General features: G+C 48.8%; 1 protein-coding gene across 3 annotated transcripts in view; it reads left to right on the forward strand.

The window, feature by feature from the left end:
• The window catches only part of WDR81 (WD repeat domain 81), a 200902-nt gene that overhangs the window by 112786 nt on the left and 70428 nt on the right, over nucleotides 1–17688 (forward strand). For all 3 annotated transcript variants that reach the window (XM_063956105.1, XM_063956106.1, XM_063956107.1), the window contains one exon: nucleotides 7432–7577. In XM_063956105.1, coding sequence (XP_063812175.1) covers nucleotides 7432–7577 — 146 coding nt within the window. The remainder of the gene's footprint in view (nucleotides 1–7431; nucleotides 7578–17688) is intronic.

Below are 17688 nucleotides of genomic sequence, written 5' to 3' on the forward strand. Positions count from 1 at the left end.
GATAGGCTGTATTGTCGTCGGTATTGGTTCCTACTGTATTGATAGGCTGTATTGTCGTCGGTATTGGTTCCTGTTGTATTGATAGGCTGTATTGTTGTCGGTGTTGGTTCCTAGTGTATTGATAGGCTGTATTGTCGTCGGTACTGGTTCCTACTGTATTGATAGGCTGTATTGTCGTCGGTATTCGTTCCTGTAGTATTGATAGGCTGCATTGTCGTCGGTATTGGTTCCTACTGTATTGATAGGCTGCATTGTCGTCGGTATTGGTTCCTGTTGTATTGATAGGCAGTATTGTCGTCTGTATTGGTTCCTACTGTGTTGATAGGCTGTATTGTCATCGGTATTGGTTCCTACTGTATTGATAGGCTGTATTGTCATCAGTATTGGTTTCTGTTGTATTGATAGGCTGTATTGTCGACGGTATTGGTTCCTAGTGTATTGATAGGCTGTATTGTCGTCTGTATTGGTTCCTGTTGTGTTGATAGGCTCCATTGTCTCCTATATTGGTTTTTAGTGTTTTGATACATTAGTTTAGAACACTATGTGTAATGGCCCATACACACTTGACGATGCACACATCGTTAACGACTTCCCTTGAACTTCCCTTGAACAGCTGAGCAAACGACATGAGCATACACACTACCAAAGACCATTCATCGTTGAAGCATCCAAGCTGAACAGTTTATTAAAATAATGAGCTGGGAACAGGGCTGGTGAACAGTGGCTTGGTCGTTGGTCGTTCACACCATACACATTCAACGACGTCTCTGGTCGGTAACGACCATAGTGGAAATTGAGCATACATGCTCCACAGATAAGCGAGGGTCGTTAACGTCCCGCGGGGCCGCGCATTGGTGGTCGTCTGATGCATACACACTTGACGATATAATGAGCGACGTCGTTGATGAGGGCTGAAATGAACAACGTCGCTCATTTTATCGTCAAGTGTGTATGGGCCTTAAGATGCACGTTAATGTTGGTAAAAGCAGAAGTTGTATGCTTATGTAACTATTTTCTCTAACGTCCTAGTGGATGCTGGGGACTCCGTCAGGACCATGGGGAATAGCGGCTCCGCAGGAGACGGGGCACAAAAGCAAGCTTTTAGGATCACATGGTGTGTACTGGCTCCTCCCCCTATGACCCTCCTCCAAGCCTCAGTTAGGTTTTTGTGCCCGTCCGAGAAGGGTGCAATCTAGGTGGCTCTCTTAAAGAGTTGCTTAGAAAAAGTTTTTAGGTTCTTTATTTTCAGTGAGTCCTGCTGGCAACAGGCTCACTGCATCGAGGGACTTAGGGGAGAGAATTTCAACTCACCTGCGTGCAGGATGGATTGGATTCTTAGGCTACTGGACACCATTAGCTTCAGAGGGAGTCGGAACACAGGTCTCGCCCTGGGGTTCGTCCCGGAGCCGCGCCGCCGACCCCCTTGCAGATGCTGAAGATTGAAGAGGTCCGGAACCAGGCGGCAGAAGACTTTTCAGTCTTCCTCAGGTAGCGCACAGCACTGCAGCTGTGCGCCATTGTCTGTCAGCACACTTCCCACAGCAATCACGGAGGGTGCAGGGCGCGGGGGGGGGCGCCCTGGCAGCAATGTAGAATACCTGTATGGCGAAAAATACATCACATATAGCCCTTGAGGCTATATGGATGTATTTAACCCCTGCCAGACTTCACAATCTCCGGAGAAGAAGCCCGCCGAAAAGGGGGCGGGGCCTATTCTCCTCAGCACACAGCGCCATTTTCCCTCACAGAAAGGCTGAGGGGAAGGCTCCCAGGCTCTCCCCTGCACTGCACTACAGAAACAGGGTTAAAACAGAGAGGGGGGGCACTGATTTGGCGATATACATATATATATTAAATGCTATATGGGAGGAACACTTATATAAGGGTTGTCCCTGTATAATTATAGCATTTTGGTGTGTGCTGGCAAACTCTCCCTCTGTCTCCCCAAAGGGCTAGTGGGTCCTGTCCTCTATCAGAGCATTCCCTATGTGTGTGCTGTATGTCGGTACGTGTGTGTCGACATGTATGAGGAAAATGTTGGTGAGGAGGCGGAGCAAATTGCCTGTAATGGTGATGTCACTCTCTAGGGAGTCGACACCGGAATGGATGGCTTACTTATGGAATTACGTGATAATGTCAACACGCTGCAAGTGGGTTGACGACATGAGACGGCCGGCGAACAAATTAGTACCGGTCCAGGCGTCTCAGACACCGTCAGGGGCTTGTAAAAACGCCCATTTACCTCAGTCGGTCGACATAGACCCAGACACGGACACTGATTTCAGTGTCGACGGTGAAGAAACAAACGTATTTTCCTTTAGGGCCACACGTTAAGGGCAATGAAGGAGGTGTTACATATTTCTGATACTCCAAGTACCACAAAGAAGGGTATTATGTGTGAGGTGAAAAAACTACCTGTAGTTTTTCCTGAATCAGATAAATTAAATGAAGTGTGTGATGATGCGTGGGTTTCCCCCGATAGAAAATTATTGGCGGTATACCCTTTCCCGCCAGAAGTTAAGGCGCATTGGGAAACACCCCTCAGGGTGGATAAGGCGCTCACATGCTTATCAGAAAAATATCCAAAAAAGTATACACACACATGCTGGTGTTATACTGTGACCAGCGATCGCCTCAGCCTGGATGTGCAGAGCTGAGGTGGCTTGGTCGGATTCCCTGACTAAAAATATTGATACCCTTGACAGGGACAGTATTTTATTGACTATAGAGCATTTAAAGGATGCATTTCTATATATACGAGATGCGCAGAGGGATATTTGCACTCTGGCATCAAGAGTAAATGCGATGTCCATATCTGCAAGAAGATGTTTATGGACACGACAGTGGTCAGGGGATGCAGATTCCAAACGGCACAAAGATGTATTGCCGTATAAAAGGGGAGGAGTTATTTGGGGTCGGTCCATGGGACCTGGTGGCCACGGCAACTGCTGGAAGATCCACCGTTTTTTACCCTAAGTCACATCTCTGCAGAAAAAGACACCGTCTTTTCAGCCTCAGTCTTTTCGTCCCTATAAGATATCTGCCCAGGGATAGAGGAAAGGGAAGAAGACTGCAGCAGGCAGCCCATTCCCAGTAACAGAAGCCCTCCACCGCTTCTACTAAGTTCTCAGCATGACGCTGGGACCGTACAGGACCCCTGGATCCTACAAGTAGTATCAAAGGGGCACAGATTGGAATGTCGAGGCGTTTCCCCCCTCGCAGGTTCCTGTAGTCTGCTGTACCAATGTCCCCCTCCGACAGGGAGGCAGTATTGAAAACAATTCACAAGCTGTATTCCCAGCAGGTGATAATAAAATTACCCCTCCTACAACAAGGAAAGGGGTATTGTTCCACACTATAGGGTGGTACTGAAGCCAGAAGGCTAGGTGAGACCGATTCTAAATCTGAAAAATTTGAACACTTACAAGGGTTCAAATCCAGATGGAGTCACTCAGAGCAGTGATAGCGAACTGGGAACAAGGGGACTATATGGTGTCCCGGGACATCAGGGATGCTTACCTCCATGTCCCAAAATTTGCTTTTCTCACCAAGGGTACCTCAGGTTCGTGGTACAGAAATGTCACTATCAGTGTCAGACGATGCCGTTGGAGTGTCCAAGGCACCCCGGGTCTTTACCAAGGTAATGACCGAAATGAGGATTCGTCTTCAAAGAAAATGGACGACCTCCTGATAAGAACAAGGTCCAGAGAACAGTTGGAGGTCGGAGTAGCACTATCTCAAGTAGTTCTACGACAGCACGGGTGGATTCTAAATATTCCAAAACCGCAGTTGTTCCGACGACACGTCTGCTGGTCCTAGGGATGATTCTGGACACAGTCCAGGAAAAGGGTGTTTCTCCCAGAGGAGAAAGCCAGGGAGTTATCCGAGCTAATCGGGATCCTCCTAAAATCAGGAAAAGTGTCAGTGCATCATTGCACAAGAGTCCTGGTAAAAAATGGTGGCTTATTACGAAGCGCTTCCATTCGGCAGATTTCACGCAAGAACTCTTCAGTGGGATCTGCTGGACAAATGGTCCGGATCGCATCTTCAGATGCATCAGCGGATAACCCTATATCCAAGGACAAGGGTGTCTCTCCTGTGGTGATTACAGAGTGCTCATCTTCTAGAGGGCCACAGATTCGGCATTCAGGATTGGATGCTGGTATCCACGGAGGCCAGCCTGAGAGGCTGGGGAGCAGTCACACAGGGAAAAAAATTTCCAGGGAGTGTGATCAAGTCTGGAGAATTCTCTCCACATAAATATACTGGAGCTAAGAGCAAATTTGTAATGCTATAAGCTTAGCAAGGCCTCTGCTTCAAGGTCAGCCGGTATTGATCCAGTGGGATAACATCACGGCAGTCGCCCACGTAAACGGATAGGGCGGCACAAGAAGCAGGAGGGCAGTGGTCAAAACTGCAAGGATTTTTCGCTAGACGGAAAATCATGTGATAGCACTGTCAGCAGTGTTCATTCCGGGAGTGGACGACTGGGAAGCAGACTTCCTCAGCAGGCACGACCTCCACCCGGGAGAGTGGGAACTTCATCGGGAAGTTTTCCGCATGATTGTGAACCGTTGGGAAAGACCAAAGGTGGAAATGATGGCGTCCCGCCCGAACAAAAAACGGGACAGGTATTGCGCCAGGTCACGAGACCTTCAGGCGATAGCTGTGGACGTCCTGGTAACACCGTGGGTGTAACAGTCGGTGTATGTGTTCCCTCTTCTGCTTCTCATAACCAAGGTATTGAGAATTATAAGACGTAGAGGAGTAAGAACTATACTCGTGGCTCCGGATTGGCCAAGAGGGACTTGGTACCCGGAACTTCAAGAGATGCTCACAGAGGACTAATGGCCTCGGGAGCTAAGATGGGATTTGCTTTCAGCAAGAACCATGTCTGTTCCAAGAGGAACCGTGGCATCTGCCTCTAAGAAAGGACCTGCTCCAGCAGGGACCTTGTCTGTTCCAAGACTTACCGCGACTGCGTTTGACGGCATGGCGGTTGAACGCTGGATCCTAAGGGAAAAGGCATTCCGGAAGAGGTCATACCTACCCTGGTCAAAGCCAGGAAGGAGGTGACCGCACAACGTTATCACCACATGTGGTGAAAATATGTTGCGTGGGTGAGGCCAGGAAGGCCCCACGAAAAAATTTCAACTAGGTCGATTTCTGCACTTCCTGAAAACAGGAGTGTCTATGAGCCTCAAATTGGGTCCATTAAGGTTCAAGTTTTGGCCCTGTAGATTTTCTTCCAGAAAAAATTGGCTTCAATTCCTGAAGTCCAGACGTTTGTCAAGGGAGTATTGCATATACAGCCCCTTGTGTGCCTCCAGTGGCACCGTGGGATCTCAACGTAGTGTTGGGATTCCTCAAATCATATTGGTTTGAACCGATCAAATCTGTGGATTTGAAATATCTCACATGGAAAGGGACCATGTTGTGGCCCTGGCCTCGGCCAGGCGATTGTCAGAATTGGGGGCTTTGTCTTAAAAAAAAAAGCTCATATTTGTTTTTCCATTCGGACAGGGCAGAACTGCGGACTCGTCCCCAGTTTCTTCCTAAGGTGGTGTCAGCGTTTCGCCTGAAACAACATATTGTGGTGCCTGCGGCTACTAGGGACTTGGAGGACTCCAAGTTGCTAGACGTTGTCGGGGCCCTAAAAATAGATATATATATATATATATATATATATATATATATATATTTCCAGGACGGCTGGAGTCAGAAAGTCTGACTTGCTGTTTATATTGTATGCACCCCAAAAGATGGGTGCTCCTGCTTCTAAGCAGACTATTGCTCGTTGGATTTGTAGTACAATTCAGCTTGCACAGTCTGTGGCAGGCCTGCCACAGCCAAAATCTGTCAATGCCCATTCCACAAGGAAGGTGGGCTCATCTTGGGCGGATGCCCGAGGGGGTCTCGGCTTTAAAATTTTGCCGAGCAGCTACGTGGTCAGGGGGAACACGTTTGTAAAATTCTACAAATTTGATACCCTGGCTGAGGAGGACCTGGAGTTCTCTCATTCGGTGCTGCAGAGTCACCCGCACTCTCCCGCCCGTTTGGGAGCTTTGGTATAATCCCCATGGTCCTGACGGAGTCCCCAGCATCCACTAGGACGTTAGAGAAAATAAGATTTTACTTACCGATAAATCTATTTCTCGTAGTCCGTAGTGGATGCTGGGCGCCCATCCCAAGTGCGGATTGTCTGCATTACTTGTACATAGTTATTGTTACAAAAATCGGGTTATTATTGTTGTGAGCCATCTTTTTTAGAGGCTACTTCGTTGTTATCATACTGTTAACTGGGTTCAGATCACAAGTTGTACGGTGTGATTGGTGTGGCTGGTTTGGGTCTTACCCGGGATTCAAGATCCTTCCTTATTGTGTACGCTCGTCCGGGCACAGTACCTAACTGAGGCTTGGAGGAGGGTCATAGGGGGAGGAGCCAGTACACACCATGTGATCCTAAAAGCTTGCTTTTGTGCCCTGTCTCCTGCGGAGCCGCTATTCCCCATGGTCCTGACGGAGTCCCCAGCATCCACTACGGACTACGAGAAATAGATTTATCGGTAAGTAAAATCTTATTTTCCTTTTCATCTTTTCTGAATTTACTGTAATGTTGTTATCAAATATTGTACTTGGTGTAAACAATTGTTAACCCTTATAATTGCAAATGTGACTTCATTACAGTATTGTGATATGTTTCCAACATGGAATGTTCTAACAGAATTCCTGTTCTGCCATCTAGTGGAATAGTGTGGCATTTGTTCTTTTCTGAACTTCTGAACCACTGTTTAAATTTACACAATGAAGAAATTAATGAGAACCTGTCACTACTGTGTGCTTTTTTACATTGTTCCCTTTGTGCTCCTCCTTCTTGGCATAGAGCATACAGAACACAGTACCCACTGTATTCAAATGCCCAGCTTTGGCATGAAAGTCAGAAGCATTATGCCGGCACCTAGTTCCTCTACATCGGGCAGATGACCAAATTAATAAAAAAAATCCCTAGAGCTGGAGTTGTCGATTTTTAAGCTAAATATGGTCCGTTCATTGGAAGCATTTTCAATACATTTTGTTATCTTGTATAACGTAGTTTTATTTTCCAGGGAATAGTGTTGTCCAGTCTATAGGAGAGCAGGTATAGCAGCCCGTCACATTAAAATACACCAGTAACATAAATCTAGGCAGTACCCTATGCAGAGCCGTAGAATGCATCTGGTACTGGTCTGCCATTAAGAAGTTTAGGTAGCATATTTTTTACTTTAAAATATTAATTGGAAAAAGGATGTGTACATGTTGACATTTTTAGATCATAGTGTAGTTCTTATATTCTAATCCATATAAATCAGTAAAAAATGAAATCTACCCAACCTTATATATTTTCTATTAATGCAGTTACATGATACACACATTTGTTTTTGCTTTTGATAGGTAAAACCATTCGGACCTATGAGGCTGGCGATACTAAAGTGCCCATAACAGCTGTGGCCACCATGCCGCCTCCATATTGCAGTGTGACTTTTGGAAGTTCTGACTCAATGCTTCGTTTCATTGACCCCCGGAAACCAGGGCTTCAGGTATCTGATACTTGCTTATTATGCTTTTTCCCTTTCTTACTTTTCCTAATTGTCTGGCTCTGTTCATCTTGATGTATACTGTAATGCCCAGTATAACTAAGATGGCCTTCCTGTTTAAAATCATGAATCTGCTGTTTCAGTGGGCGGCACGTCTGTCTGAGCGCTTTCTTCTTTAAGTCATGGAGGACACTGGGATCACCCTGGGTAAAGAGTAGAGCAGCAGAGCCTGGGCACCAAACAGTTCATTTTTCCTTCCCAGCAGCGCAGGCACCCCATCCCTTATACCCCGCCACCTCAGCCTATTTGACCAGTTTAAGTTTGGTGCCAAACAATCAGGCATGATTATGGAGGTTGCGCCTAAGCAACCTCTCTTTCTTTCCTTGATTTATTTTTCTGCTGCGGGGTACACTGGGCTCCACAAGTCTGAACAATGGGGTGTAGAGTAGGATCTTGATCCGAGGCACCAACAGGCTCAAAGCTTTGACTGTTCACAGAATGCACAGCGCCGCCTCCTCTATTACCCCGCCTCCCAGCACAGGAGCTCAGTTTTGTCAGTTGGTGCTGCAGTAAGCAGGCACTTAACAGAGGGGCTGCTCCAGGCAGCCCTAAGAAAAGCTTTTTATGAGGTAAAAAGCGAAGACTTCAAGGGCAGCAGCAGGGGAAAATGTCTTCTGACATTCTCTGCTGCAGCTCCAGCTCTCCCCAGCGGCGCTGTACACTCCCAAGCCCTGGTTGCCGGGTACCTACAGCGGAGGCTTCGGTTTACTTCACGTTAGGCACACACGGCTGGGGCTCTCTAGGATCGTGTGGCCGCGCTTCGGGAGGTGGTAAGTGGGTCCCGCTCGCGGGACCCGGTCTTTATCGCGATCCGGCATGGTCAGTGGGAGGCGGGCAGCGCGCGCTGGCGGTGGACACTGTGGATACAGGCGATCCCACTAGATCACCAGGGCATGGGCGCAGATCAGGTTTTCTCTTAAAACAGATTTTAATATCGCCCACAGTACCCGGTGGTTTTGCCAGCAAGGGGGATAAGGCTTAGACCTGAAGCCCCTCCCCCAGCCCCAGGGCACCATTTCCAGCAAGTGTTCCCGCCCTGGAGCTGCATTTCTGTCTTTTCCTCACTCCCTGTCAGTGTCTGCGGCGCCATTACTCCTCAGCTCACTGTTCCTGGGACTGCTTGGGCAAATCCTCCTATGTAAAGCCGCCTGGTTGTCAGCGCTGTGACTTTACATGACACTTAAGTATTCTACCTACCTTTTTAGTCAGTGTTAGTAAGAAAGAGTGCATTTAGTCAGGGGTTTATAGTACAATTACCCTGTGATATACATCCAGTTTCTTACTGTGTAGTGTTATATCTATTGACTATATAGCTGTGTAAGCTAGTCCAGTGCAGTATTATTGTCTGTAATAACCTCTGCATTGTACAAACTGTGACTATTTGTGTGTGCATTGATAGCTGAGTGGTGTCCATCTCGTGTCTTTCACTCAACTTGCTATCCCTATATTCTATAACCTGAGGGGGCTTGGTGCGTCAGGTGTTATTTCTCTAACGTCCTAAGTGGATGCTGGGGACTCCGTAAGGACCATGGGGATTAGCGGCTCCGCAGGAGACTGGGCACAACTACAAAGAAAGCTTTTAGACTACTGGTGTGCACTGGCTCCTCCCACTAAGACCCTCCTCCAGACCTCAGTTAGATTCTTGTGCCCGGCCGAGCTGGATGCACACTAGGGGCTCTCCTGAGCACCTAGAAAGAAAGTATATTTAGGTTTTTTATTTTCAGTGAGATCTGCTGGCAACAGACTCACTGCAGCGAGGGACTAAGGGGAGAAGAAGCGAACCTACCTAACAGGTGGTAGTTTGGGCTTCTTAGGCTACTGGACACCATTAGCTCCAGAGGGATCGACCGCAGGACCCGACCTTGGTGTTCGTTCCCGGAGCCGCGCCGCCGTCCCCCTTACAGAGCCAGAAGCACGAAGAAGGTCCGGAAAATCGGCGGCAGAAGACTTCAGTCTTCACCAAGGTAGCGCACAGCACTGCAGCTGTGCGCCATTGCTCCTCATGTACACCTCATACTTCGGTCACTGATGGGTGCAGGGCGCTGGGGGGGGGGGCGCCCTGAGGGCAATAGATAACACCTTGGCTGGCAAAATATACATCATATATAGTCCCAGAGGCTATATAGATGTAAAATTACCCCTGCCAGTATCACAGAAAAAGCGGGAGAAAGTCTGCCGAAAAGGGGGCGGGGCTTCTCCCTCAGCACACTGGCGCCATTTTTCCCTCACAGTTCCGCTGGAAGGAAGCTCCCTGGCTCTCCCCTGCAGTCTGAGAAACTACAGAAGGGTAAAAAAGAGAGGGGGGGCACTAAATTTAGGCGCAGTATAGATATATATATATATATATATATATATATAAAAAAGCAACTATAGGGAAAACACTCATTGATAGTGGGATCCCAGTGTTATATAGCGCTCTGGTGTGTGCTGGCATACTCTCTCTCTGTCTCCCCAAAGGGCTTTGTGGGGTCCTGTCCTCTGTCAGAGCATTCCCTGTGTGTTTGCGGTGTGTCGGTACGGCTGTGTCGACATGTTTGATGAGGAGGCTTATGTGGAGGCGGAGCAGATGCCTGTAAATGTGATGTCACCCCCTGCGGGGTCGACACCTGAGTGGATGGTGCTGTGGAAGGAATTACATGATAGTGTCGACTCCCTACATAAAAGGTTTGACGACATACCTAATGTGGGACAGCCGGCTTCTCAGCCTGTGCCTGCCCAGGCGTCTCAAAAACCATCAGGGGCTCTAAAACGCCCGCTACCTCAGATGGTTGACACAGATGTCGACACGGATACTGACTCCAGTGTCGACGACGAAGAGACTAATGTAACTTCCAGTAGGGCCACACGTTACATGATTGAGGCAATGAAAAATGTGTTGCACATTTCTGATGTTACCCCCGGTACCACAAAAAAGGGTATAATGTTTGGAGAGAAAAAACTACCAGTAGCTTTTCCTCCATCTGAAGAGTTAAATGAAGTGTGTGAAGAAGCGTGGGCTTCCCCTGATAAAAAGATGGTAATTTTTAAGAGGTTACTAATGGCGTACCCTTTCCCGCCAGAGGATAGGTCACGCTGGGAAACATCCCCTAGGGTGGATAAAGCGCTCACACGCTTATCAAAAAAGGTGGCACTGCCGTCTCAGGATACGGCCGCCCTGAAGGAATCTGCTGATAGAAAGCAGGAGGCTATCCTGAAATCTATATATACACACACAGGTGTGATACTGAGACCGGCTATAGCTTCAGCCTGGATGTGCAGCGCTGCTGCTGCGTGGTCAGATTCCCTGTCAGAAAATATAGATACCCTAGACAGGGACACTATTTTGCTGAACGTAGAGCATATAAAAGACGCACTTTTATACATGAGGGATGCACAGAGGGATATTTGCCGGCTGGCATCCAAAATTAGTGCAATGTCCATTTCTGCCAGGAGAGGGTTATGGACTCGGAAGTGGACAGGTGATGCAGATTCCAAACGACACATGGAAGTTCTGCCTTATAAGGGTGAGGAATTGTTCGGGGATGGTCTCTCGGACCTCGTTTCCACAGCAACAGCTGGGAAGTCTACATTTTTGCCCCATGTTCCCTCACAACCAAAGAAAGCACCGTATTATCAGGTACAGTCCTTTCGGCCCAATAGGGGCAAGCGGGTTAAAGGCGCGTCCTTTCTGCCCAGAGGCAGAGGTAGAGGGAAAAAGCTGCAGCATACAGCCAGTTCCCAGGAGCAAAAGTCCTCCCCCGCTTCCTCTAAGTCCACAGCATGACGCTGGGGCTCCACAGGCAGAGCCAGGTACGGTGGGGGCCCGTCTCAAGCATTTCAGCAAGCAGTGGGCTCGCTCACGGGTGGATCCCTTGATCCTTCAAATAGTATCTCAGGGGTACAAACTGGAATTCGAGACGTCTCCCCCCCGCCGTTTCCTCAAATCTGCCTTGCCAACCACTCCCTCAGGCAGGGAGGCAGTGTTACAGGCAATTCAAAAGCTGTATTCACAACAAGTGATAGTAAAGGTGCCCCTACTTCAACAAGGAAGGGGTTACTATTCCACAATGTTTGTGGTACCGAAACCGGACGGTTCGGTGAGACCCATTTTAAATTTGAAATCCTTTAACACATATATCAAAAAATTCAAGTTCAAGATGGAATCGCTCAGGGCGGTTATTGCGAGCCTGGACGAGGGAGATTACATGGTATCTCTGGACATCAAGGATGCTTACCTACATGTCCTCATTTACCATCCTCACCAGGAGTACCTCAGGTTTGTGGTACAAGATTGTCATTACCAATTCCAGACGTTGCCGTTCGGTCTCTCCACTGCTCCGAGGGTCTTTACCAAGGTAATGGCCGAAATGATGATACTCCTTCGAAGGAAGGGAGTTTTAATTATCCCGTACTTGGACGATCTCCTGATAAAGGCGAGGTCCAGAGAGCAGTTGTTGGTAGGGGTAGCACTATCTCGGGAAGTGCTACAACAGCACGGCTGGATTCTAAACATTCCAAAGTCACAGCTGGTCCCTACGACACGCCTGCTGTTCCTAGGGATGGTTCTGGACACAGAACAGAGAAAAGTGTTTCTCCCGGAGGAGAAGGCCAAGGAGCTGTCATCTCTAGTCAGAGGCCTCCTAAAACCAAAACAGGTGTCGGTGCATCACTGCACGCGGATCCTGGGAAAAATGGTAGCTTCCTACGAAGCGATTCCATTCGGCAGGTTTCATGCAAGAACCTTTCAGTGGGACCTGTTGGACAAGTGGTCCGGATCGCATCTTCAGATGCATCGTCTGATAACCCTGTCTCCAAGGACAAGGGTGTCTCTGCTGTGGTGGCTGCAGAGTGCTCATCTTCAAGAGGGCCGCAGATTCGGCATACAGGACTGGGTCCTGGTGACCACGGATGCCAGCCTTCGAGGCTGGGGAGCAGTCACACAGGGAAGAAACTTCCAAGGACTATGGTCAAGTCAGGAGACTTCCCTGCACATAAATATTCTGGAACTAAGGGCCATTTACAATGCCTTAAGTCAGGCAAAACCCCTGCTTCAAAACCAGCCGGTACTGATCCAGTCAGACAACATCACGGCGGTCGCCCATGTAAATCGACAGGGCGGCACGAGAAGCAGGACGGCAATGGCAGAAGCCACAAGGATTCTCCGATGGGCGGAAAATCACGTGTTAGCACTGTCAGCAGTGTTCATTCCGGGAGTGGACAACTGGGAAGCAGACTTCCTCAGCAGGCACGACCTTCGCGCGGGAGAGTGGGGACTTCATCCAGAAGTCTTTCAAATGATTGTAAACCAGTGGGAAAAACCACAGGTGGACATGATGGCGTCCCGCCTAAACAAAAAGCTAGAAAAATATTGCGCCAGGTCAAGAGACCCGCAGGCGATAGCTGTGGACGCTCTGGTAACACCGTGGGTGTACCGATCGGTTTATGTGTTCCCTCCTCTTCCTCTCATACCAAAGGTACTGAGGATAATAAGGAGAAGAGGAGTAAGAACTATACTCATTGTTCCGGATTGGCCAAGAAGAGCGTGGTATCCGGAACTTCAAGAAATGTCAGAGGACCCATGGCCTCTACCGCTCAGACAGGACCTGCTGCAGCAGGGGCCCTGTCTGTTCCAAGACTTACCGCGGCTGCGTTTGACGGCATGGCGGTTGAACACCGGATCCTGAAGGAAAAGGGCATTCCGGAGGAAGTCATTCCTACGCTGATAAAAGCTAGGAAAGAAGTAACCGCGAACCATTATCACCGCATATGGCGAAAATATGTTGCGTGGTGTGAGGCCAGGAAGGCCCCAATGGAAGAATTTCAGCTGGGCCGGTTCCTGCACTTCCTACAGTCAGGGGTGACTATGGGCCTTAAATTGGGTTCCATTAAGGTCCAGATTTCGGCTCTATCGATTTTCTTCCAGAGAGAATTGGCTTCACTACCTGAAGTTCAGACTTTTGTTAAGGGAGTGCTGCATATTCAGCCCCCTTTTGTGCCTCCAGTGGCACCTTGGGATCTCAACGTGGTGTTGGATTTCCTAAAGTCACATTGGTTTGAGCCATTGAAAACCGTGGATTTAAAATATCTCACGTGGAAAGTGGTCATGTTGTTGGCCTTGGCTTCGGCCAGGCGGGTTTCAGAATTGGCGGCTTTGTCATGTAAAAGCCCTTATCTGATTTTCCATATGGATAGGGCAGAACTGAGGACTCGTCCCCAGTTTCTCCCCAAAGTGTTATCAGCTTTTCATCTGAACCAACCTATCGTGGTGCCTACGGCTACGAATGACTTGGAGGCTTCCAAGTTGTTGGATGTAGTCAGGGCCCTAAAAATTTATGTTTCCAGGACAGCTGGAGTCAGGAAGACTGACTCGCTTTTTATCCTGTATGCGCCCAACAAGTTGGGTGCACCTGCTTCTAAGCAGACTATTGCTCGCTGGATCTGTAGTACGATTCAGCTTGCACATTCTGCGGCTGGACTGCCGCATCCTAAATCAGTAAAAGCCCATTCCACAAGGAAAGTGGGCTCTTCTTGGGCGGCTGCCCGAGGGGTCTCGGCTCTTCAACTTTGCCGATCTGCTACTTGGTCAGGGGCAAACACGTTTGCAAAATTCTACAAATTTGATACCCTGGCTGAGGAGGACCTTGAGTTCTCTCATTCGGTGCTGCAGAGTCATCCGCACTCTCCCGCCCGTTTGGGAGCTTTGGTATAATCCCCATGGTCCTTACGGAGTCCCCAGCATCCACTTAGGACGTTAGAGAAAATAAGAATTTACTCACCGGTAATTCTATTTCTCATAGTCCGTAGTGGATGCTGGGCGCCCATCCCAAGTGCGGATTGTCTGCAATACTTGTATATAGTTATTGCTTAACTAAAGGGTTATTGTTGAGCTATCTGTTGAGAGGCTCAGTTGTTATCATGCTGTTAACTGGGTATTGTATCACGAGTTATACGGTGTGATTGGTGTGGCTGGTATGAGTCTTACCCGGGATTCAAAATCCTTCCTAATTGTGTCAGCTCTTCCGGGCACAGTATCCTAACTGAGGTCTGGAGGAGGGTCTTAGTGGGAGGAGCCAGTGCACACCAGTAGTCTAAAAGCTTTCTTTGTAGTTGTGCCCAGTCTCCTGCGGAGCCGCTAATCCCCATGGTCCTTACGGAGTCCCCAGCATCCACTACGGACTATGAGAAATAGAATTACCGGTGAGTAAATTCTTATTTTAATATAGGATTTTCACAAAGATATACTGTATTACGTATTTCTCTGACGTCCTAGTGGATGCTGGGACTCCGTCAGGACCATGGGGAATAGCGGCTCCGCAGGAGACAGGGCACAAAATTTAAAAGTTTGACCACTAGGTGGTGTGTACTGGCTCCTCCCCCTATGACCCTCCTCCAAGCCTCAGTTAGGTTTTTGTGCCCGTCCGAGCAGGGTGCAATCTAGGTGGCTCTCCTAAAGAGCTGCTTAGAAAAAGTTTGTTAGGTTTTTTATTTTCAGTGAGTCCTGCTGGCAACAGGCTCACTGCAACGAGGGACTTAGGGGAGAAGAAGTGAACTCACCTGCGTGCAGGATGGATTTGCTTCTTAGGCTACTGGACACTAGCTCCAGAGGGACGATCACAGGTACAGCCTGGATGGGTCACCGGAGCCGCGCCGCCGACCCCCTTGCAGATGCCGAATAGAGAAGAGGTCCAGAAACCGGCGGCAGAAGACGTCTCAGTCTTCATGAGGTAGCGCACAGCACTGCAGCTGTGCGCCATTGCTCTCCGCACACTTCACACCAGCGGTCACTGAGGGTGCAGGGCGCTGGGGGGGGCGCCCTGGGCAGCAATGTAATATACCTATTCTGGCTAAAATATATCACATATAGCCCCTGGGGCTATATGGATGTATTTAACCCCTGCCAGGTTCCAAAAAAACCGGGAGAAGAAGCCCGCCGAAAAGGGGGCGGGGCCTATTCTCCTCAGCACACAGCGCCATTTTCCTGCCCAGCTCCGCTGCGAGGAAGGCTCCCAGGACTCTCCCCTGCACTACAGAAACAGGGTAAAAACAGAGAGGGGGGGCACTTATTGGCGATATTTATAATATTTGAGCTGCTATAAAGGGAACACACTTATTAAGGTTGTCCCTATATATATTTATAGCGCTTGGGTGTGTGCTGGCAAACTCTCCCTCTGTCTCCCCAAAGGGCTAGTGGGGTCCTGTCTTCTATCAGAGCATTCCCTGTGTGTCTGCTGTGTGTCGGTACGTGTGTGTCGACATGTATGAGGACGATGTTGGCGTGGAGGCGGAGCAATTGCCTGTAATGGTGATGTCACCCCCTAGGGAGTCGACACCAGAATGGATGGCTTTGTTTATGGAATTACAGGATAGTGTCAGCACGCTACAAAAGTCGGTTGACGACATGAGACAGCCGGCAAACCAGTTAGTACCTGTCCAGGCGTCTCAGACACCGTCAGGGGCTGTAAAACGCCCTTTACCTCAGTCGGTCGACACAGACCCAGACACTGACACTGAATCCAGTGTCGACGGTGAAGAAACAAACGTATTTTCCAGTAGGGCCACACGTTATATGATCACGGCAATGAAGGAGGCTTTGCATATCTCTGATACTGCAAGTACCACAAAAAGGGGTATTATGTGGGGTGTGAAAAAACTACCGATAGTTTTTCCTGAATCAGAGGAACTGAATGAAGTGTGTGATGAAGCGTGGGTTACCCCAGATATAAAACTGCTAATTTCAAAGAAGTTATTGGCATTATACCCTTTCCCGCCAGAGGTTAGGGCGCGCTGGGAAACACCTCCTAGGGTGGATAAGGCGCTCACACGCTTATCAAAGCAAGTGGCGTTACCGTCTCCTGATACGGCCGCCCTCAAGGATCCAGCTGATAGGAGGCTGGAGAATACATTAAAAAGTATATACACACATACGGGTGTTGTACTGAGACCAGCAATCGCCTCAGCCTGGATGTGCAGTGCTGGCGTGGCTTGGTCGGAGTCACTGTCTGAAAATATTGATACCCTGGATAGGGACAGTATTTTACTGACTATAGAGCAGTTAAAGGATGCATTTCTTTATATGCGAGATGCACAGAGAGATATTTGCACTCTGGCATCAAGAGTAAGTGCGATGTCCATATCTGCCAGAAGAAGTTTTTGGACGCGCCAGTGGTCGGGTGATGCGGATTCCAAACGACATATGGAAGTATTGCCGTATAAGGGGGAGGAATTATTTGGGGTCGGTCTATCGGATCTGGTGGCCACGGCAACGGCCGGAAAATCCACCTTTTTACCCCAGCTCACCTCCCAGCAGAAAAAGCCGCAGGCTTTTCAGCCGCAGTCCTTTCGTTCCTATAAGAACAAACGAGCAAAAGGACATTCCTATTTGCCCCGAGGCAAAGGAAAGGGTAAGAGACTGCAACAAGCAGCTCCTTCCCAGGAGCAGAAGCCCTCCCCGGCTTCTACAAAGGCGTCAGCATGACGCTGGGACCTTACAAGCAGACTCAGGGGCGGTGGGGGGTCGCCTCAAACATTTCAGCGCACAGTGGGCTCACTCGCAGGTGGACCCCTGGATCCTGCAGGTAGTATCTCAGGGTTACAGGTTGGAATTCGAGAAGTCCCCTCCTCGCCGTTTCCTAAAGTCTGCTTTGCCAACGTCTCCCTCCGACAGGGCGACGGTATTGGAGGCCATTCACAAGCTGTATTCTCAGCAGGTGATAGTCAAGGTACCCCTCCTACAACAGGGACAGGGGTATTACTCCACGCTATTTGTGGTACCGAAGCCGGACGGCTCGGTAAGACCGATTCTAAATCTAAAATCTCTGAACCTGTACATACAAAAATTCAAGTTCAAGATGGAGTCACTCAGAGCAGTGATAGCGAATCTGGAAGAAGGGGATTTTATGGTGTCCTTGGACATCAAGGATGCTTACCTTCATGTTCCAATTTGTCCTTCACACCAAGGGTACCTCAGGTTCGTGGTCCAAAACTGTCATTATCAGTTTCAGACCCTGCCGTTTGGATTGTCCACGGCACCCCGGGTCTTTACCAAGGTAATGGCCGAAATGATGATCCTTCTTCG

The sequence above is a fragment of the Pseudophryne corroboree genome, chromosome 2 (assembly GCF_028390025.1).
Source record: "Pseudophryne corroboree isolate aPseCor3 chromosome 2, aPseCor3.hap2, whole genome shotgun sequence".
Classification (NCBI taxonomy): domain Eukaryota; kingdom Metazoa; phylum Chordata; class Amphibia; order Anura; family Myobatrachidae; genus Pseudophryne; species Pseudophryne corroboree.